The sequence below is a fragment of the Ooceraea biroi genome, chromosome 9, assembly GCF_003672135.1.
Source record: "Ooceraea biroi isolate clonal line C1 chromosome 9, Obir_v5.4, whole genome shotgun sequence".
Classification (NCBI taxonomy): domain Eukaryota; kingdom Metazoa; phylum Arthropoda; class Insecta; order Hymenoptera; family Formicidae; genus Ooceraea; species Ooceraea biroi.
In genome coordinates this window covers 3,120,409-3,143,856 of record NC_039514.1, presented here as the reverse complement: position 1 = coordinate 3,143,856, position 23,448 = coordinate 3,120,409, and the positions used below count along the sequence as shown (strand labels likewise).

At 36.6% G+C, this 23,448-nt stretch overlaps 1 protein-coding gene across 3 annotated transcripts in view; it reads left to right on the top strand.

Moving 5' to 3' along the window:
- Positions 1-23,448, top strand: part of LOC105283221 (tolloid-like protein 2) — a 93,934-nt gene that overhangs the window by 9,931 nt on the left and 60,555 nt on the right. For all 3 annotated transcript variants that reach the window (XM_011345819.3, XM_011345820.3, XM_011345818.3), the window contains exons 2-4: positions 7,336-7,488; positions 7,752-7,956; positions 15,820-16,101. In XM_011345819.3, the coding sequence (XP_011344121.1) occupies positions 7,336-7,488; positions 7,752-7,956; positions 15,820-16,101 (640 nt within the window). The remainder of the gene's footprint in view (positions 1-7,335; positions 7,489-7,751; positions 7,957-15,819; positions 16,102-23,448) is intronic.

The window sequence follows — 23,448 nt, the reverse complement described above, 5'->3', positions numbered from 1 at the left end:
ATAACGTGTAAGTCTTGCAGGCATTTCAAACAGACAGATCTGAAATTGTTGAAAAATGAATTGTCGTGATAAATAAAATTCATGGAAAATATTAACATATTTGGAAATATTAATTAATTCATTTAAATGAATAAAGAGCAATTATCTTCTTTGATCCAAAGGAAAAGTTTTTTAATTTTGATATATTCCGAAATTTATCAAAAAACAATTTGCAACTTTTTACAACTGTAAACTTTCCTGCCTACAACTGTAAGCTTGATTACAAAAAGTTTGGTTACAAAACGATTGCAACATCTTTTTTTGGCTATAATTTTGGACATAGTAGGTGAAGAGTGCGTACTGCTATCTTCAATATTTGGATTCCTATTGGTATCGTCATTTGGCATGCCATATTCAATATCAATAAGAACAACGAAATAATATATAGTATTTCAATAAAAGTATTAATATTATTTATAAGCATAATTTGGTTATATATCAGCAATAAAAAAACTAATGAAAAAAGTAACAACTCAGTTCTTTGAGTAACGATAACTATAACTAGTTACTTTTTAAAATCTGTAAATAGCAACTGTAATGAGTTATTTGTGCAGTCAACATTAATAATAATTAATACTGTATTCTTTTCATATTTGTACAAAAAGAAAATGTTTTCTTAAATAATTAAGTAATTAAATGTTTTATTTTTAGTATATATATTATTATTAAGTAAATAAGTAATTAAAATTATTTCTTTTGTTCTGAATAACGATGCAGTGACTTATAAAGCATGCAAGAAATGGTACAAGAGATTTATGAAGAAGACCTTGATCTTAAAAGTTAATGATGTCTCGACATAAAATTCCAAAATTTAAAGACAAAGAAGAAAATAGCTACTGGATGAAAAATCCATCCAGATAACAAGAGCTAACAAAATCAATTTAAAATAATATCAACAATCTATTTCCATTCTTTTATATCAGCTAGAAAAAAATTAGAAAGAGAGTCGATGGATTTCGCATGTGTTCAGTCCGGAAAACAAAGCAATGCAATGATTTGATACGGCTATATCTTTGCTGACTAGATTTAATAGAAAAGATTTCTGTGCACTCATCCGTTTGAATGATGATTTGAATGAGTTGGAGCAAACAAAACCATTTATTGGCTAGGGAATTCGGCCAGTTATTCTACAACATGATAATGCTCATGAAAGAGACGAAGAAAGTTATCTTTTCCTCAGGCTGCGAAATTGTGTCTCACGCGACATATGCACTAGACTTGATCACTTCAGATTATTATTTGTTTTGGTCTCTCCAACATCATTTAGCTGATACTCATTTCAAAACTGTGGAAAATATATTGAAAGAAATCATCAATGACTTTCTCAATTTAACCGTCAAGTTTTTATAATGTGACAAGCAATTTGCCAGCTGCTCGATAAATATAACAAAGTAATAAAAAATAATGAAGGGTATCTCAATTAAGAGTTTTGTCACATATGTACATATATATTTATATAATTCTGTGTCTTTTATGTATACAATTTAAGATTTATTTGTGAAAAAATAAGAACCTTAATCGAAATATTCTTCATTATTTTCGATTATTTATTTTATTTATATATATATATATATATATATATATACACACCTAAACACACACACACACAGATGTCATATTGAATAGAAGTAGTGAAGAGCTCTTTCACGAATAATTAAAACTTATACTGGTTACATCCCTCCCCCTCTCCCTTAGCAGAGAATCCAGTTATCGATTTCAATAATTAAGTTAAACAATGTTCACAATTTTTATATCATGTTCAGTAAATGATATTCAATAATAATAAATTAGGAGAGTGTGGTGCACGTGAATATATCAGCATAATAATGTTAGTTTTTAATAACATAAATTTATTCAATTTATACGATTAACCATGTTATTCTTGGAGATTTTTTTATAAAATAACGATATCCAATATTATCTAAAATATGATAATGAACAATGAACGAATCTAAAATTTGTTCTTTAATATCTTTTTAGTATCTATATGAGCATTTTCAATATCTATACGAGCATAATGATAATGTTTAATGTTTAATTCGATAAGAACACTTTTTCACTCCTGTAATTCCATTCCGCATCGTTGAGGCACGTTCGTATCTCAAAGTGTCATTATGAATTTGTAGCATTGTATATTTGTATATTAAAAAACAAGTTTGATTTCGAACATTTTATCATTCCGCGTAGGACAAAACGGAAAAACGAATAAGAAAGAAACAGTTATAAAGTTGATGTCAGTAGTATACTCAAACGTTTAATCCAACGCAATAGAGACTCGCTGCGATGCGAGAGGCTTCTCCATTCGAATCAATACAGCATACATTCGTATACACATACTCACGTATAATCCGTGAATCTACATATGTAATACATGCATATAGCAACATCGTGTTATATGAGAGTGAAAATAATCACGGATACTTTGCGCTTTCTCGATTTGTAAATACATCATCTTCGCTTTTTATTCCATCTTATTAATAATAAATTATAGCTATGAATAATTTTGCGGAATAAAGCACATAGTCGAAAAATACTAAATTATTTACTACATAATTTAATTAAAATATCTAAAAATGTTATTTAAAAATACTATTACGTTTTATATGTTAATTAAGCATTTAGCAAACGTGTATTTTCTATTGGCTTCAATGGATTTACTAAAACTGAAATATAGCTATGGTAATATTAATAATGTAGGATTGAAAAAACATGTAACAAGATAAAAAATATTTATTAAATAAGATCTGGTAATTATTAAATCGTCATTATAGAATTGCTTTCTTCTCAACCATTATATATGCTTTAGCATGAATATCCAACTAACTGGAAATATCTCTTATCTTCTGTTTTGTTTGATTTGTTTCCTCTCTTCTCCCTCTATCTCGTTCATTCACTTTCACTCTCACTCATTCCTGCTATTGTAAAATATCTTGGAAATAGAAAAGGAAATTTTTCAGATTAATTCCGAGATTAGTGTATTTGAAATTTTATAAGTTCTTGCCAGTAGTATATTCCTAGACAGCACACATGTCCAAAATCGGGACATAAAACGTCTTTTCGATGTCTTTTAGACACTGTCTTAAAGACGTCGAAAAGACATCGAAAAGACGTTTTATGTCCCGATTTTGGACATGTGTGCTGTCTGGGTTGTGACGCTAGCATTTTATATAAGTATTATCTTCATTTCCTTTCCCTATTTAAAAGAATTAAATTTGTTTTTTACCGAAAATGGATTAAAAAAGTTTTTTAATTATACAAAACATTTTTCACACATTTGTAAATTCATTTTTATTTTTTTAGTTCGGCTCTATGGAAACAGAAAGAAGAGAGAAAAATAAAAAAGAATTTTGAAAAAATTATTGTGTAGATACGTACATGCTTGTTATATGCGTACGCGTGTGTAACTTCATGTCTTTAAAATGTTTCTCTTTCTGATTCTGCATCTACAATTGGGTATCTACATTAATGCCGTATTAATTGATTACATTAATTACATTAATTAGGTATCTGCATCTACATTAATGTCGTTTGGTTTTGGCTATTAATTTTTCGTAAACAAAATTTTAGTGTCTCTTACTCTCGATCTGTATCTTGTACATCAAGCAATATGAAACAAACGTAAAATATCTATTACGCGGATAGATATTAAATAACCATATAATGTATGAATTATGCATCGCAGATATATGCAAAGCGTAATATATAAATAGTTTATTTGCCCTTACGGGGTACAAAAGAACTCCCGCTCTCTTTAAAATTTTTCTTTCTCTCCTTTCTTCTCCTGTCTCTTCTCGTCTCCTCCTTCGTATTCCATCTCTCTCCTTTCTCTCTCTCTCTCTCTCTCTCTCTCTCTCTCTCTCTCTCTCCCCCCGTCGCTTACAATGTTTTCTCTGCTTTACATTGTACTCTCCTTACATTATTATGTTACAATTTTTTTCTTTCTTCTCCACTCTCCCTGCTTCTCCCTCCCTTTCTCGTCTCTCTCTCCCCTTCCTCTCCCTCTCACTCATACCCGTCCTCGTCCGTTTCCTCCCTCCTGCTTTCCCTTCTCTCCTTCTCTCCTTCCCCTCCCATGCAAAACCTGTCATTCTCCTTCTCTCCTGCAGCCTCTTCATCCATCCCTCCCCTATCATCCTTCAATATCGCAAAGCATAATATAAAATTGTATATATTACTATCGTACATCTGTCCGCGTGTTTCGTTCTTGTTTGATACTGCTTCTGGTGAGACATTGATACAAGAAGCGATGAAAGTCTAGAATAGGGGAAATATATAATACACTAGTATCCCCCGTCACGGCTTCACCCGCGATATTTATGTGTAGAATTAAATAAAAACATTTTCTCACCTGTTAGGGGTAGAATTTCGGAAAACCCTCCCTTAGTGAGCACCTACGTGATAGTAGGAATATACCCTTAAAATTTCAAGTCGATAGGTGCAGTGGTTCGGGCTGCACGTTGATGAGTCAGTGAGTGCGAGTGAGTGGTATTTGGCTTATATATATATATATATATATATATAGATTTGTCACATGTATATTATAATTAAGTATAAATTGCTTATATAAAGAGCTCGATATATAAATTGCTTAATATATAAAAATTAAGAGTAGATGTAAGAATTTAAATGTGCGAGGCAAAGGTTTTATCATGATAACATATGTGAGAAGTAATTTTATATAAATATTGAATAGATGCTTCTTGAATTGAATGGTACAAAATCACTGATTCAAAACGGACAGAGCTTTGCCATTATGCAGTTTGTAATTGACGCATATAGATGTTTTTGCGTCCTGAAACTGTACAGGGATGCATTTACTCTTTTGCAGTCAATATAAGCATCTAATTTACATAGTTTTGCAGTCTAAAATTTTTCTAAGGTCTTTTATTGAAAATATGTTATTAGAATTGCATTCTAGCGAGTAACTACCCAGAGAGCACATAATACTAAAAGTTAGCGGAAAGACGTCTTTTATAAGTCATCTTTTTGGCAAAGCGAAAAGATGTCTGAAAGACATCTTTTCATCTTACCGAAAAGGACAACGTAAAAAAGATATCTTTTCGTCATGTTTTTTATGCTGTCTTTACCGATATAGCAGAAAGACATCATATTAAAGATATCTTTTCAGCCAATCAACAAAAACCATTTTTATTTTATATTATTATTTTATAATTATATTAAACACCAAAATAAATTGATTAAAGAGTAAGAACTGTTTTATCGTACTTGCAAAATAAAGGTCATCACACATAAAATTCAATGATGTATTTTTTACGTTTCCACAGAAACGAAAAATGTATTTTATTAAATTGATTCGAAATTATATACTTAATGTAGAAAAAATAGTAATTTCTACTTAATTTACGAGTATTAATTATTTTTATATCATATACATTTCAATGTACTCGATTATAGGACAATAAGAGATAAAAATCAACACAAGTGTGTGTTTCCCGCCTTTGATTCACCAAGCGACCGATAGATGGCCAGGTCAGGCGTGACGTTCTCGCAAGAAATATTTGGTTAGCACCTTACAAATAACCATCTGGAAAACCGATCCGGTACTCTATTCTTCTCTTCTTTTGGACTTTTACTTAGAACATATACTAGTAGTATATGTTTTAAGGACTCCTACCGTTCCTGCTCTGGACGCCGATGTTGAAATAATCGACGCCATGCACAGTGGTTTAGAGAGTAATTCATAAAATATAGTTTTTTACTAAAATGTAACTTAAATGTCTATCTTTGAGGCATTGATACATAGAATTAATAAATATTTTTCTGATGGTTTCTGAAACGTTTTTTCAAGATGTCCACTACTAGTCATCTTTTAGTCATCATATGGACAAGGCTTAAAAGATGACAGAAAGCGGGACATTAGACAAAATAAAGTCATCCTTTCGCCATCTAAATGCTCTCGCTGAAAGATATCCGTGACGAAAATATGTCAAGGATTAGTAATCTTTCAGACGTCTAGGTGCTCTCTGGGTATTTATTATGAGAATAAGATTTAAGAATTGAGAAGATTAAAAAGAAAAGATTGATTATATTTTTAATTACATTAATTATAATATTAATGTTAATATAATTTTATATAGGAAACAAACATTTTATACAAAAAACAAATAAATTTAATAGGAAACAGTTTATATAAAAAAACAAAAAATGTAAATTTAATTGATATTAATAAGATTAATATCTTTGTAATTAGTTTTGGATGGTGTCTAAAAGAACTATTATATACAGGGTGTCCCATTTTAATTAGGACAGGCAAATATCTGGAAATTATGAGATTTTAGAAGAAACTGTTTCGTACAAAAGGTTTATGGCTTCGAGGGGGACATAAAATGGTGCTATTGGTTTGATTTTGGATGGTCCATGAAGATCACCGAAAGGTCACCTTCAATTTCTTAAATGGAAACCCATTTCTCATTGCACATCCTTATACCTTGCGAACTTTTCAAAACACTATAATTAACTTAAATAAATAAATTAAATTAAGTATTTTTTAAGTTATTTTTAAGTTATAATTTTAAGTTATAGCTTTTTGAGTTATAAGGCTTGCAGTACTGCCAGCATTAGCATTGCCCATGTACCGCGTGAAGTTATACAGTCGAATTTACACCTCTGTTGTGTGTGTGTGTGTGTGTGTGTGCGCGCGCGCGCGCGCGTGCGTGTGCGTGCGTGCGGCTTGTCATTTCCGTAGTATTTTTTTATCCAAATGGCGCGGGTAAAAGTTAAACAAGAACTATCTGGAAGAATTGATGACGTCTTTGAGGAATCCTCACAGAAGAAAGTCTGGGGAGGTCAAATCAGTTCGGATTAGATATAATTTGCACCGGTCATGCAATTACCATCGTACTCATGGAAAGAACATAAAAGCACGTTGTTTTGAAATTTTTATAATCTGATTGTTCCGATTGAAGAAGAGTTGTGACACGCAATCGCAAGTTCAATTGTCCAAAACGGTCCAGAACGGCCTAGAATTGTCTCGCATCGTCCATGAGGACAATGACAGATTGCAATTGAAATTGTTGATATTTTTTTGATACTCGGAGAGCGGCGATTTCAATTTTGTTAATATCTATCGGGTGTGATTATGTATCGTGTGCCTGAGTACGTGTGCGTACATACGCGCAAGCGCAAGTTTAATTAATTAACCGAAACGGCCACAAATACAGACCAAATGTAGATTCTTATGACATCGATTGAACGAATTTTAATTTATTACGATGTGCATTTAATTTGTTTATGGAATTATACGTAACAGCATATATGTTATATTATTTATTTCAGGCGGTTTTCTTGGTGACATTGCATTGCCGAATATCGAATATGACACGGAATGGCGCGAACAAAAATTAAACAAGAGCTATCTGGAAGAATTGAGAAAATACAGAGAAGAAGTATTAAAAGAGGGTCTTCAAATAGAAGAGGAAGGTCTTACGGGTAATTATTATGATATATTAACATATTAATTATTTTATCTTAAATATAAGAGAACCTGTAATAATTTTTACCACAATTATTCGAATATGATATCAATATTATGATTCACATAATTTTTGTAATTTAAAAAATATATAAATAAATATTTCAGTTTTCTTACATCATATTGAATTACGAAAAGTGTTTGTACTTATCAATCTCGTTTGTACGATCTCGACATTATAGTCTTGATATTTGAAGCAAGAAGATAACGATTTTTTCAGAAATTCTCCAATTTAGAAGCGAACATGATGCTAATAAACAGATACTTCGTGAACATGATGAGGGAGTTGTTTTGAAGAAGCCAGAGTCGTACATGGTAAACCACAACCAATATAGCACGAGCGATGTCTTTGATGATGGTTTCAGCTTTAATGCTAGAAACGACGATTCTATCCCTACTATAAAAGATAAGAATTTTGAATTCAGGTACTATAATAAACTTATATATATTACCACGAATTTCTATTATTTATCATGCAAAGATTTATTATTATGCAAAAGCTTAATAGATAATAGTCCGAGGGTGCTAAATCTGACGAGTAGGGGGGATGCGGAAGGATTTCGTAACGCAATTCAAATAGCTTTGCTGTCGCAATTGCGGAAGAGTGAACTGGTGTCTTGGTGAAAAAAACCTTCTTTTTTTGCCAAGTGCGGTCGTTTTTTTCCTTATTTCCTCAAACAATCCAGTAAAGATGCGATAATATATATTCTCTATTGTTATATGGGTTTAAGACACTACTCAGCAGAGTTAAATGAACTGAGATATATTTCTCTTGTACACAGCGTTATAATAACGTTAGAAAATAATATAACTTGGTAATCTTTAAGAAACGTTAAAGCGAACAAAGGAAACGTAAGCGCGCGTGACCATCGAACTTGATTGTGTGACTCTCTCTGAAAACGACTAACTAAAAAAGGCGCGCTCTATAGGGAGTATTCTATTAACCAATAAAAATGTTTCTCATAAATAAAACTAGTATTAACTCATAAATAGTACTAGCGAACTCCATTACCAACACTCCCACTAGTTCGTGTACTAATTATAAACGTAATCTATTTAATATTAAGATTATCTCGAAGTTGTTCAAATTTTTCCTTAGGCAACCCCTTCGTATAAATGTCTGCCAATTGCTCCTTGCTTGGCACATACTCGATGTCAATATTCTTCTTTTCCACGTGATCTCGTATTAAATGAAATCTGACGTCGATATGTTTTGTTGGACGATGCAGCTCTGGATTACGTATCAACTTGATTGCCGCTTGGTTGTCTACTCGCAGCACAGTTGTGTTTTGTTCAACATCAATACTTTTCAGTAACTCACGTAACCAGAGAATCTCCTTTGTTGCTTCCGCGGCTGCAATATATTCTGCTTCTGCCGTTGATTGTGCTACTACAGTTTGACATCGACTTGCCCAAACGATTGATCCTCCAGCTAAAATCATGGTTAGGCCTGTTGTTGACTTCCTCGTCTTTTCGTCGTAGTCCGCATCACAATAGCCGATCACCTGATTGTTTCCATTATATTGATAAGTAATACCTTGATCCTTGGTTCCTTTGAGATAACAAAGGATCCTTTTTACGGCCTTCCAATGTTCTGTTGATGGATTTGTCGAGAACTTGCTGACGTTAGCCACTGCATACATGATGTCGGGTCTAGATACACAGGCTGCAAACATCAGTGAACCGACTGCTTGTTGATAAGGAACTCCTTTCATTGCTTCATTCACTTGATCCTTTGGAAGGTGACTCAAGTGCTTGTTTGCTTCAACTGGTGTTGATATTGGTTTCGCATCTATCATACCAAACTTCTCCAGCACTCTTTCTATGTAATGCTTCTGGCTAATCGTAATTGTTTTTGCGTTGGAATCCTTTTTTATTTCCATACCTAAAAAGTAGGCAGCACTACCGATCGTTACTTCACATTCAGACTTTAAAGCTTTTAAAACCGTGTGAATCGTTGTTTGACTTCTTGCAAGTACCAAACCGTCATCGACGTACAACCCCAGAAGTACCGTCTTAAGCCTATTACACAATGCAAAGGAACAGGCAACAGGAACAGGGAATAGCCAATCGCGTTGTTCGATTTGGTCATCCGTACTCAAATCGTGTAACGCAATTGGTTATTCCCTGTTCCTGTTGCCTGTTCCTTTGCATTGTGTAATAAGCTTTATTATCAATGGATCTACGATAAACACATCTATCTGCGTTACTGGCTTTGAAGTTGAATCTTGTTAAAAATTCATGGAATCGCTTGTTCCATTGACGTGGTGACTGCTTCAGTCCGTACAGACTTCTTAAGATTGACCACGGTGTCTTCTTCTACTGCTCCTTCAGGTAATCGCATATACACCTCTTCGTCGAGCTCTCCATGCAAAAAAGCAGTTTTAATATCAAATTGTCCGATTTTAAAGTTTTCTAATGCTGCTATAGCTAGCAAAGTACGGATACTTTCATAGCGAATTACCGGTACAAAGGTTTCTGTATAATCAACGCCTTTTCTTTGATTATTGTCTCTTGCCACTAGTTGAGCTTTGAATCTTTCAATGTTGCCGACTTCGTTACGTTTTATCTTAAAGACCCATTTAGACGTGATAGCCTTTCTGTCCTTTGGCAAATTAGAAACGACCCAAGTATTGTTCTTCTTAAGTGCCTGCAATTCAGCGTCAATTGCTTCTTTCCATTCTTTTGCACTGTGCTGCTAGCCATGGCCTCTTCGTATGTTGATGGATTCTCAAACTCGATTAAATTTATTTCGTATCTTTTTGGTAGACGCAAATCCTCACGATTTCGCAATCCGTATCGACTGCCACTCGGAACTGCATTCGTTTCTTCCACGACGACGTCTTGCTCGACTTCAGTATCAGCTTCTTCATTGACGACGTCTGGCTCGACTTGAGTGTGCGGTAGTTTTCCTTTGTTCTCTTCTTCAGGAATTTGCAGTTTCCAACCTTTATCCAATTCAGCTTCGCATTTGGTTTCTTCATGAAACTTAACATTTGTTGACACAGTTACTTTCTTCGGATTATTTGGCTCCATTAGTCGATAATTGGATGATTCGCCCTCGTAGCCAATCAAAATCATCTTTTGAGCTTTCGGAGACCACTTAGTACGCTTAATCTTTAGTACATCTACATAAGCAATCGATCCGAACGTTCGAATATGTGACAATAATGCCACCTTTCCAAACCATTTTTCATACGGTGTTGAGCTTTGACGTTGCTTATTCGGTGTACGATTTAACAAATAAATCAGTTCGTACCGCCTCTGCCCACAGTCGTTCGTCAAGATCTTTTGCTATGAGCATTGTACGCGCGCTGTCATTTATTGTCTGGTTGTCCCTCTCTGCTCGCCCATTCTGCTCTGGCGTATAAGGCACTGTTGGTTCGTGTTCGATGCCCTTCAATTCCAAATATGACAAAAATTCGCTGTTAATGTATTCCAAGCCGTTATCACTTCGAAGAACCTTCACACGTCGCTCCCACTTGTTCTCAGTGAACGTTACAAACTTTTTGAAAGCTTCGAGTGCCTCATTCTTGTAACGCATGAAAAACACCTTTCGGAATTCTGTGGCTTCATCCTTAAATAAAATAAACCATCGCTTGCTAGTATATGATGCTGTAGGGAACGGACCACTGACATCCGTATGGATCAACTCACCAGGCTGATACTCCGCTTTCTTCGTGTTGATTCTGAATGTGCGACGACGCGATTTTGCTAGTTCACATGTTTCTCACTGTAAACTCGTCTCATGAGATATGTACATCAAGACCTTTGAGCATGCCACATTTTGACATTTCTTTGATAGCATGCACTCCTACATGGCCTAATCGTTCGTGCCACGTTTGCACGTCTGCAACAACATTTTCTTCTGGAGATTGTTGGCTGCATATTCTCATTCGCATGATGAATAAGTTGTTGTCAGCTTTCTTCGCTTCGGCTACTATTTTACCATCTCTCCTGAAGATCATTGAATTCTTGCTGATTTGACAGTGTACACCTAACTCTCTTGCAGCACCGATGCTGAAAAGGTTCTTCTTGAACCCAGGTATGAAGACCACATTCTTCAGAGTTGTAACTGCCATGCGCCTCGTACAAGACATTCAACTTTGATCTCTCCACGACCGTGAATGGACACTTGTTCGCCGTTTGCTAGTGAAAACTTCATTGATGTAGGTTCAAACTGTGAGAACCACTCTCGTCTTCCTGTGATGTGAGCCGACGCGCCACTATCTGCCAGCCATTTGTCACTAGTTGTAACGATTGCATTTGCTAATAAAATCATTGCATCACCACTCTTCTCTGTCGAATTATGTTTCAAATCACTTTTTTCTTTGGGACTTGGACACTTCGCTGCCATATGGCCTAGTCCACTGCAATTGAAACAGCGTATTGATTTGTTTTTCTTTGACGATAACTTGAACGATGATGTCTTCTTTGGTTGTGATTTCTTTTTATCAGTTTCCTGCTTACTGCTATTAGGTGTAACAGTGAGCGCTTCCATTTTAACTGCTGCCAAATCATCTGCATCTTGAGCAACTTCTTCATGTTCTAACATGGCACAAAGCTCGCTTAGCTTTTGATCGGTTTCACTTTTGTTACGCCAAATTATTGCGACGCTGCGGCATTTGGTCGGTAACCCTTGTAGTAACTTTGCCATGACCGAGGTGTCGGATAATTCATCACCTAGATCCTTACATCGACGTGCCACATTTTTAACGTTAGCAATATGCTTTGATATTTCTATTCCAGTTTCATACCTGTATTCATGGAAAGCCTGTGACGCCGCTAGCTTACTAGTCGGATTCTTCTTTTCGTGAACCCGTTGTAGCGTCTTCCACATCTCATGGGCACTCTCACATGTCATGATATGATCTATTTCAGATTCGTCGATGGAATTGCTGATTATTAATTCGGTGATCACGTTCTTCGTATTAAATGTAGTTTCTCTTGCTTCAAATGCTGCTTCTGTTTCATGTTGAACTCTAATCGGCTTCTTGTCCTCGATAACGAGATTCCAGACATTGTGATTCTTCAAATGTCGTTCGACATTGAACCGCCACAGCTTATAATTTCCAGCCTTCAACTTGGCCGCCGCCGGGAACTCAATTTTAACAATACCGGTAGACATGGGCTGCGTTCCACATGGCGCTCGCAACGACCGCAACGTCATTCTGTCTTTATTTAATGTTCAGTGAGTAATAAAGACAAAATGACGTTGCGGTCGTTGCGAGCGCCAAGTGGAACGCAGCCATGCTCGCAGTTTGTTCTTTGTGTACTCACAATAACAATAGTTCCAGTGCTTGAACAACGCACTACTCACGAGCGATAAAGTTATATCCTCAGTTTTCTAACCTTGTCACTATACGTTCACGCACGACGTGTGTCTGGGCCCATAACCTGTTGTTATATGGGTTTAAGACACCACTCAGCAGAGTTAAATGAACTGAGATATATTTCTCTTGTACACAGCGTTATAATAACGTTAGAAAATAATATAACTTGGTAATCTTTAAGAAACGTTAAAGCGAACAAAGGAAACGTAAGCGCGCGTGACCATCGAACTTGATTGTGCGACTTTCTCTGAAAACGACTAACTAAAAAAAGCGCGCTCTATAGGGAGTATTCTATTAACCAATAAAAATGTTTCTCATAAATAGAACTAGTATCAACTCATAAATAGTATTAGCAAACTCCATTACCAACATTCTCCAGTTATCGTTTTATCCTTCTCCAGAAAATCAATGAAAATTATGCCACGAGCATCCCAGAAAACAATGACCATTAGTTTTCCTGCTGATGGAACGATTTTCGCCTTCTTGGGAACAGATTCCTCGGTTGCAACTCATTGTTTTAACTGTTTCTTAATCTCAGGCTGGTGATGAATCCAAGTTTCATTAACTGTTATGAAGCGCAAAAATTCCTCCGTTACGTTATTATTACGTTGAAACAGCTTCAAACTTTGCTTATAAATGTTCACACGTTCACGTTTTTGATCGAATGAACAAACGCGGCATCCATCTTGAGAACGGATAGTTTTCTCATGCAAATGTGTAAAGGGTCGCCTCCATTTGCACACGGAACGATTGCACACCGCACGAATGCACACGCAATATTGCACACGTTGTATTGCACACTGTTCTATTGGACACAGCACGATTGTACACCGCACTACTATTGGACACCGCACGGATAAACTTCCGAAAAGCTCTCACACCCGATTTACATATCCTTTGGTAAAAATGCTTGAAATGACTCAAAATGAATACCCTTAAATGGATTTTTACCGATATAATCATATATATACCTCCCCTGCTATTCCGTCCACTCCTGTCGCCTTCCATGTAAAAGAAAAATAATATTATCTCAATCTGAATACAAATATACAGTAAAATAATGTTATAGATTAATTTTCTTATTACGTCTGGAAATAAATACATATTTTTCGGAAATATTTTGTATTACAGGTGTACAAATAACTTTCCGCCGTTTTATCAAAATTTTCTTTATTAACAAACATATAAGGAAATAATATTATTAATTAAAATATTTTCCCTCTATATCTACGATCTTTTGCCATCTTTTAGGCAAGAGATGGATTTTTCGACGGAAGAATGAATTGTCTTTTGAGGCGATAAAGTCGGCCCATTTTCAGATTTCAAAGATCATGCTGCATCGACTAAATGGAATAATGATAATTGAAAGGCGCAATGTCTGGAGAGTACTCTAGATGCGATACTTCCCATTCGAGTTTCCTTAAAATTTGCTTGGTCGCAGCAGCACTATATGTATGCCTGAATGCAGGCTGACTAACATCACTAAAATAAAAAACTATTTTTTATTTTATATATCATCACAGTGTTTTCTAGCGCCATTTTTTGTTTCTACCCAAGGAACACAACGCAGTCAAAATGACATCATTTTGACGTCATAATTATGTCACGATAGAAAAAGTCAATATGATGATTTTTGGTTTCAAAATTTGACGATTTGTTGATGTCAAGAAAACATCAAAAAGACATCCTATTGTAGTAATATATAGAAACCAAAGCGGTCTAAGAGCCGGAGCACAGACTTTTGCATAATGCATAAGAAAATCAACTAATTAGAATCCTTCATTTCTATCTTCAGGATTGTCATCCTGAAGATAGCAAATGAAGGATTCTATCATTGATGATTATTTACATTATGCAATTGTCTGTGCTCCGCGGTCCTATACGAGTTTTTTATGTTTTACAATATATAAGAAGATTACTAATCTAACCTAACATAACCTGTTTGCTGTCTGTAAGTCATGAAATGCATGAATAAATTTTTTCCTTAATGTTAACTTGAGCTTTCTTCAAAGTTAAATACAGAATATAAATAAACGTTAAACACAACATAAGTAAAATATCGTAATGCACGGCTATATAATATACTTACTGATTTTGCAGTATCGTCCATCTTAACGAAAGAATATTATTTCAATTAGAACTGCTTTCACAAGACTTATAATACAAGGTTCACAATTTCACAAACATTCGTTGAATAGCGGGAAATAATACCGTTGCCGTTGCACATTGCACGTTGCACACGAGGACCATTACAAATGCGCAGCAAGAAATGACTTGATGGCTACTCTTCCGGAAGTAGCAAAACAGCAAGAGATGATTGGTTGCTGTAGCGATTATATGAACACGCGGTAAATTCAAATGAGTCAACGGCACCTCTTCAGTGTATTGCGCTTTCTATATAAAGTTTTTGTAACTACATTACTCGAAAAACGATTCCACTGCGAAATTAATTATCACATACATGTAATACACATAATAGAACTTTTACAAGCTGAAAAATACGCGTTTATAAGATGCTAATCGAAAGACTATTAAATTATAAAAGTGATCCATTTTAATGCATTAATAAAGTGACCTATAAGATCATTTATGAATATTATAATATATGTATAATTTTGAGAATTTTTTATCATTTTCACATTACTATAAATTTGCAGGGCCAGCGTAAAATCGATCATTTTTTTATCACTGAGCAGCGTATGTGATGATATCATGATAAATCAAATTTTCGTCACATGAAAAATCATGACTATTTCGAATCAAAATAAAGGCATTTTGACTTTTTCTTGACTTCAGTGTGTTCCTTGAGTAGCAAAGTTCGAGACGGAAATTTGTATACCTATATTTTACTTATTCGTGATTATATGTTAATAAATAATTAAAGATACACGTATGTAGAAAAAATAAAAGAATTAAAAAGAGATACTAACTGCTTAAAGTTATTTGTGTTATTAGATTGGAATTCACAACCCAAACTTCGAAAAAAAGGCATTCTGTGCAACAAGTTCATCGAAAACTTCCGATAACGATATTGATGTCAGGATCAATGAAAACCAAACGACCAATTGATGATATGCTTCTTGAATTTTCAACCTCTGCAGTTTCTACTACTGAGACTAGTAAATATATAGATCATATATATACAAACAACTTCAAAGAAACATTCACTGCTCAACCTGTTATGAGTACGCAAAATCACTTGTCAAGCGGACGACGTCGACGTCATTATCGCAAAAGGTACGAAGCACAATCTAATTCAATTAAATATAGAGCATAGATTTTTAAATTACAATTTACATAGTTAATTATATATTTTATTTTTATATAACATTTAAAACATAATAACATTGTAAGATTTTTATAATTAAAACATCATAAAAATTACAGTGTATGTTATACGAGTTAGTGTAGATTTATTAGTTAATACTGCAACAACTACAATAAAATATCCATTTATATTTTCCTACGGATAATCAGCTAACTGTGCTTTATTGTATTGTACTTTATTCATCCCCTCGGGGTTTAAAGGCGCTTTTCGAGGGAACGTTCCCCAACCCTGTACATTTCTTTCCTAATAACTAACCGTTCTCTTATCGAGGACGTGTGTCTTGCGACATTCGCCCTCCCTTTACCCACACACACACCGCTCGCTTGGACTTCCGTTTCCTTGGCTTGTTTCTTCATTCTTTTCATTTCTCCCCTATTACTTTCCCCTGCAGAATCTTACCCCCCTACCCCTCTCTCTCCTCTCCTCTCTCTCTCTCTTCCTCTCCTTCCTCCATTCCTATATTTCCTTCATTTCCCACTCCTCTCTCCCTTTCTATCTCTCTCATCCATTCCTCCCCTTCCCCCTTCTCTCCTAATATTCTCCTTACTTCCTCCTGCCAACTCTTCTCACTACCCTTCTCCCATCTCCTGCATCCCTCCCATACATGCTCCCATGTTTCCTCTTCTCTCCCACACAATCTACACCTCTTTTCCTCCTCTTCTCTCCAATACTGCCCCCCTCTCACCTCATTTCCCAACCTCCATCTCGCCACCCTTTTCCATTTGTTTTTCCCCCACCCTTTCTTCATATATCTTAGTATCCCTTCCCCTTTTATATACTTATACCATACATTATACTTCGATTCTTTTATCTTCTGCCATCTCTGTCTTCTTCCTATTTCCTCTCCCTCTCTCATCAGTTCCTTCACCAATGTCTCTCCCTCCTCCCTCTTTTTCCTTATTTCCAATGCATCCCATCCCCTTTTCTTGAAAAATTCTTCTCTTCCTCTTTCCCAATTCGATATTCCCTCCCCTCTCTCTGCTCTCTTTCTTATCTTCTCGCTATCTCACTTCCTTTTCCTTCCTCCATTCTTCTTTCCCACCCCCATGCTCTTAATCCTGCTCTCTCCCTTAATTTTTCTCTCTTCATTTCCTCCCTTACCATGTATCCCGGCGTCCTTCCATTTACCCCTAACATCCATCTTAGATACCTTTCTTGACTTCTCTCCACCTCCTCTCTCTCTTCCCATCCCCATACCTCTACTCCATACCCTATCACCGTCCATACCAAACTATCGTACAGCCATATCCTTTTCTCCCATTCCCTCTCAAATCTTCTCTTACCTATCCTCCATACTTGCCCCATCACTGCCATCCCTGCCCTAACCCTTTCCTTTACATGCCTCTCCTGCTCTCCATTCTTTTGCATTATATATCCTAAATATTTGTATTCCTTCACCTCTTTCAATTCCTTTCCTTTCCATCTCCATTTCATCTTCCTTTCTCTACCCCCTCCCTTCCTGAATCTCATAACCTTCGTTTTTCCTATGTTCACTTCCATCCCTTTCTTATCTATATACCTTTCTAACCTCGCTATCATTGCCTTCATTCCTTCTTCATCCTCTGATAATACTACTACGTCATCTGTGTATGCCAACGAATATACTTTCTCTTCTCCCACTTTTACTCCCCCCCATCTTCCTCCCTTCAATTCTTCCTCCATATCCGCCATCATCAAATTGAACATCCCCGGACTCAAAGGGCATCCTTGTCTCACCCCTCTTCCTGTCCAAAACCTCCCCCCTACTCCTCTCCCACTTTTACCCTACTTCTTGTCTCCACCAAAACCTCCTCACATCTATCTACCAGTCCCTCTCTCACCCCTTTTTCCCTCATTGCCTTTATCAGTACTCCCCTGTCCACTGAATCAAATGCCGCTCTTAAGTCCAGAAATAATGCCACTAATTTTCCTCGTTTCTTATTTATCTGCCTATTTATCATGTAATTCAAAGCATACACGTTATTCATCGCTCCTAATCCTTTCCTGAATCCCGTCTGATTCTGTGGTATCATTCCCTTCTCCTCCACTTCCTCCATCAACCTTTCCGCTAACACCGAAACATATATTTTATATAATGTAGCTAGCTGTGCTTTATATTTTATAACATTCTGGAAACTTTATATTGTTAATTGTTGCACACAAAATAGTTATCCGCGAATTGTACTTCAGACACTTCTTCTAATGCGAGATAAGTGCATTAATTTCAGTTTGTATGTATGTTTATTAAATGCTTCCCTTAGGATTGCATTGTCTCTCTACAGGATACATCACGGATCCTGCTCCGTTCACAATCTCCCCATAACTCATATTTCCTCTTTCCCTCCCCTCATTCCCCTTACAATCACTTATTCCTCTAAACCTGGCCTTTTTGCGACCTCACAATATCTCTGACCTATCTCCCACCCTTCGGTCCTTTTCTTCCTCCTTTTCCACAAGTCTCTCCTTTTTCTTCCTTCCTCCTTCTTTCCTTCCTTGTCTCCCTCTTCTCTTCTCCTTTCTGTCCTCCTTTTTCTCCTTTCCTTTATTCTCTTCTTTTCCTTTTCCTGTAACATAATCTAATTATATCTTCCATTTAATCTCACCCTTCTTTCCCCTCTCCTCTCTCTTTCCTTTCCCTCTTCTCTCTCTCTCCCTCTTCTTACCTTTCTCTCCCCCCCTCTTTCCCTATTTCTTCACCAATTCCTGCTCTTTCACATCCCATACCCATTCTACCCCTTCTATCTCTATCTTCCTGTTCTCCATTTTTACTTCCCTCCCCTTTGCTCTCTTTGCTCCACCTTATTCTTCTCTCCTCCATCGTTAAATCCACGTCTATTCCTATCCTCCATCTCCTCCATGCTTCCCCTTTTTTCTCCAACAGCTCTTTCTTATCTCCCCTCCTCCTCATCTCTACTCTCACTATCCATCTTCCACTTTCACCCCTCCTTTCTTCCACCTCTCCTATCTCCGTCTCTCTCCTTAATAACTCCTCCATCATTTCCTCTACTGTTATTCTCCTCTCTCTTTTACTCTCTCCCTCTATTCCCCTATATAATACCTTATTTACCCTCCCCTTCCTTCTTTCTATTTCCTTCCTATTTCTCCTCTCTCTCTCTTCCCGCTCCCTTTCCTCTCTCCTTCTCCTCTCTTTCCTCTAACCTCTTCCCTATCTCCTCTTTCTCTCTCTTCTTTCCTCCTCACTCTTTTCCACCTCTTTCCATCACTCCTCCTCCCCCTCGTCCACTTCTTCTCCATCCTCTATCTTCTCTTCCGTCTCTTCTCCTTCTTCACCGCTCTTCACTCCACTCGTTTCTCCCCTTCTTCCTACTCTCCTTTCCTTTTCCTCCTTTTCTCCATCTTCATCCTTCTTCCTCATCTCATCCTTCTTCTTGTCTTCTTCTTTTCCTCTCTGTCTCCTCTTCCCTTCCCCTCCGCTCTTCCCTTCTCCCTCACTCCTCACTTCTGTCCTACTCCCCTCAGCTCCTTCTAACCTCTCTTTCCTCTAATCCCCTACCTCTTCCATTCTTGCTCCTCTCCTCTTCTCCTCTTTCTTCTCCTCCATATCTCTTATCTCCTCCACTTTTCCTTTCCGTTTCTCTCGTGCTCTTCCACATCCCTTACCTTCCCTTCCCGATCTCTCTTTCTTTCTGAGCTCCACTCGTTACCTCTCACTTCATTCCGTTCTTTCTCCTCTCCTCCACTTCTCTTTTCCTCTCCTCCATGTCTCCTATCCCTTCCGTCCTTTCTCTTTCCCTTCTCTCATTTCCTTCTTCCTCTTGCACCTTATCTCTCCTATTTCCTCTTTTCTTTCAGAAGTACTATTCTCCACTTCTCACCTCACCATCCGCCATCTTCTTAATCTAATTTCAGTTTATATAAATTAAGTATTATACATTTTTTTGAAGGCATTTTTAACACGTTTCACTATAGATTGAACACAGTTACAATTTAAACCTTGTTCCTATAAGAATTAAAAAAAGGAAATGTTTTTCATAATCATACAGAAAAGTTTACATTGCGTGGATCTTTTTCATTTTAATACATGTTATGAAGGGTGAAGTTCTAACTTTTCCTTACCACTACATGGGAGTCGTAGTTTCTGTCGTATATTACAAATAATATTAAGATAATTATACTGATTAGGGAAGCTAAGTCGGTTCCGATTACTTTGATCTTGACATATATTAGAGGACATCCCCACACGATTTTAGCTATCGCTCGTTATTTACTAAAAAGTTATTAACAAAAGAAGTTTAATAGTTTTCATACGCATTTTCAGCTATCCATGCAAAAGGAAGAGTTATGAATTTTTTTTAAAGAAGTTTAAAGAGCCTTTCAATCTACTTAAAGATTTTTTCAGCTCTGTATACTGTGGTAATCTTTTTCCTTCGTTACGCTACTCCACTATCTTTGTACTTCTTTACACAATTCTATTTATTTTAACTATAAACTTCCCCTATAACATTTTCTACAATTGCAAATATGGCAACAAATTATGTTTGCCGGAAGGTCACAAATGGAAAACATACTTTGTTATTGCAATTCTGTTAGCACACTTCCGTCAATATGCAACATTTTCACCGTTCTATTGTCAGATCTGCTCTAATGTTGTCGTCAATTTGACTGTGGAACATGTTCGTCAGACTTGGTTCACATTGGAGACCAACTGAGGACACAGTAGGCTCTGGCTTTGGCATTATAGTTCCGCTGATATTTGTTTCTCATTTGGTAATATCCCACAACCAAAATGGTTGCTGGGTTGTACACTATTCTTATAGCCTTCCAGTTGCGGTCCTTAAAGGACCGTCTACAGGATGGTTGTAAGATTGCAAGCAATAAGAAGTGACCAACCAAAATCGATTATTTCAAAAACTGATCAATAGGAACTCTTATTTCTTACTGCTTGCAATCTTACAATCGTCCTGTAGACGGTCCTTAAGCCACTTCCACACACTTACACAGTCCCTAACCCCACTAACCTCAAGCTTCCTTCTCATGACTACCCTATCATCATCATAATTCCTACATCTAAAAACTAGATGGTCAATATCCTCCACTTCCGCTCCACAGTCTCACCGCGGAGAAACTATCAAGTTTTTTCTGTACAACGACGCTCCTAGATTGTAGTGATTAGCTCTCACTCTTTTGATCAATGTAGCCACTCCTCGCGTCTCCATACTATCCTCAAACCACGGTAACCTTTCGTCTCGATTATAAAAATTAATTTTAAACCACACTCCTTTATAACAAAATTCATTTTCCATTTTCCGTCTTGTGTTATCCATCATTTCACTCTTAAAAACTACTGCATAGTCTCCGATAGGAACCTCCACTACCTCACTAGGTTCTTCTTTCGTACTAGCCTTCGCTGTCCTATCTACGATTTCATTCCCCTTAATTCCAATATGCGCTGGTACACTAGAATTATTTTTTTATTACCCTGACCTAGCTCTTGCCAACGTCTGTGTCGCCTACAAATCTCCTGTCTAGCGAAAGGACTAAAAAACTACCGTCGATACTGCCCTCAATTTCCCTAACGCTCATCCATGTAGCCATCAATTCCCCTGTGAAGACAAAACATTTGTTACTAACGCTAAAGCTCCAAAGCCTATTCTGTTCCTCTTCATACACCGCTCCTCCTACTGCAATGCCGTCCTTCATCTTCGATGCATCAGTATACAAACAATTTACCTGTCCCTGTAAATTAAAGTTTTTTTTAACTTTCTCTACCATGTCCTGATTACTTATCTTTCTTAAACTTCTAAGTTTTCCTACTTTCACATCCGTATCCACTCCATCTGTATTATCCCAAAAATCTATATCAAAAACTTCGAATTTTCTTGACCTGTTGACGTTGTTTGGCAATTCCTTTCTCACTCTATCCCACGCCTCACTAATAATCATCCTTTTTCCTCTATTATACCGAAACCTATAATCCCTTTCACTTTCTGCTATCTGTGCAACCTTGTCTTTTAATGCAATGTCACCATATACCAAGACCTTCGTAAAAAATCTCCTAGCCAACCAACCCGCTCTATCCCTAATCGTCATGAGTTTTGATTCCGCCAACATTACATTTTTGGGCGTGGTGATTCTGTAACCCATGACTGTTCGTATTCCTTTAAATTGTGCCTTTTCTATTATGTCGCTAACTGCCTCTTCTGTAGGATAGTAAACAAAAACTCCATAATCTATTACCGATCTTACCAAACTCTTATACAACATCATTACTGTTGACATTTCCATCCCCCATGTTATTCTATTCATATATTTTAAAAGTTCATTCGCTTTGTTAACTTTGCTACTAATCTCCTCTGTCTGCGTTTTAAACGTCAGGCCATTATCCAGCCACACTCCTAAAAATTTGGCTTCCTGCTCGCACTCCTTTTCTACTCCACTAACGTTTGCCTTAACTTTACCCTGCATACCTCCGCGCCTAAAAATAACTATATTCGTTTTTGCTGGTTCTAGCTCCAAACTAATCTTACTTAAATTCTCCTTCATCGTCTTTATTCCTAATTCTATCAGTCTTTTATTCCCTGCTAAGTTACTTTTGTTCACATAGATCCCGATATTGTCCGCAAATTGAGCTCTATCCACCTCGTCGAGTAAATCTTTCATGGTAAATCTACCGATTAGCGAACCCACCTCCTATCATCTTGTCCTTGACATATATTATAGAGGTCACCCTCCTGAGTGACCTTCAAAAGGTTTTACCCGTCGGTCGTTGTTTACTAAAAAGTTATTAACAAAAGAAGTTTAATAATTTTGCACGAATTTTCAGCCGTCCTCAACAAGCAAAAGGTTATATTTTCCGAAACTGGAGCCCCGGACACATACGCTCGGTTTCGGCCCGCTTCGCGGGAGGGCGGGGGGCAGGGGCTTCGCCCCCCGCCCCCCGCCAGAACCAGTGCAACAGATTTTACCGTACAGATTTTGATCACCTGGTACACTGTACGGATTCCGGCAGGGGGGGGGGCGAAGCCCCTGCTCCCCGCCACCCCGCGAAGCGGGCTGAAAACGAGCTGTCCGAGGCTCCAATTTCGGAAAATATAACCTAACCAGGTTAGGTTAGGTTAGTTTAGGTTAGGTTAAAGCAGAGAATACTTTGTATTTAACTGTTTATGCTTTTGGTTAAAGTGAAGAATACTTTGTACTTATATTAAAAGAAACTATTCTATATATTAACGGTTCACTGCTTTAAATGACTTTCCTTCCTTCGTTCATATACATATTCGTCTTTTATATCTTTAAATATTCAAAATAACTACTATATT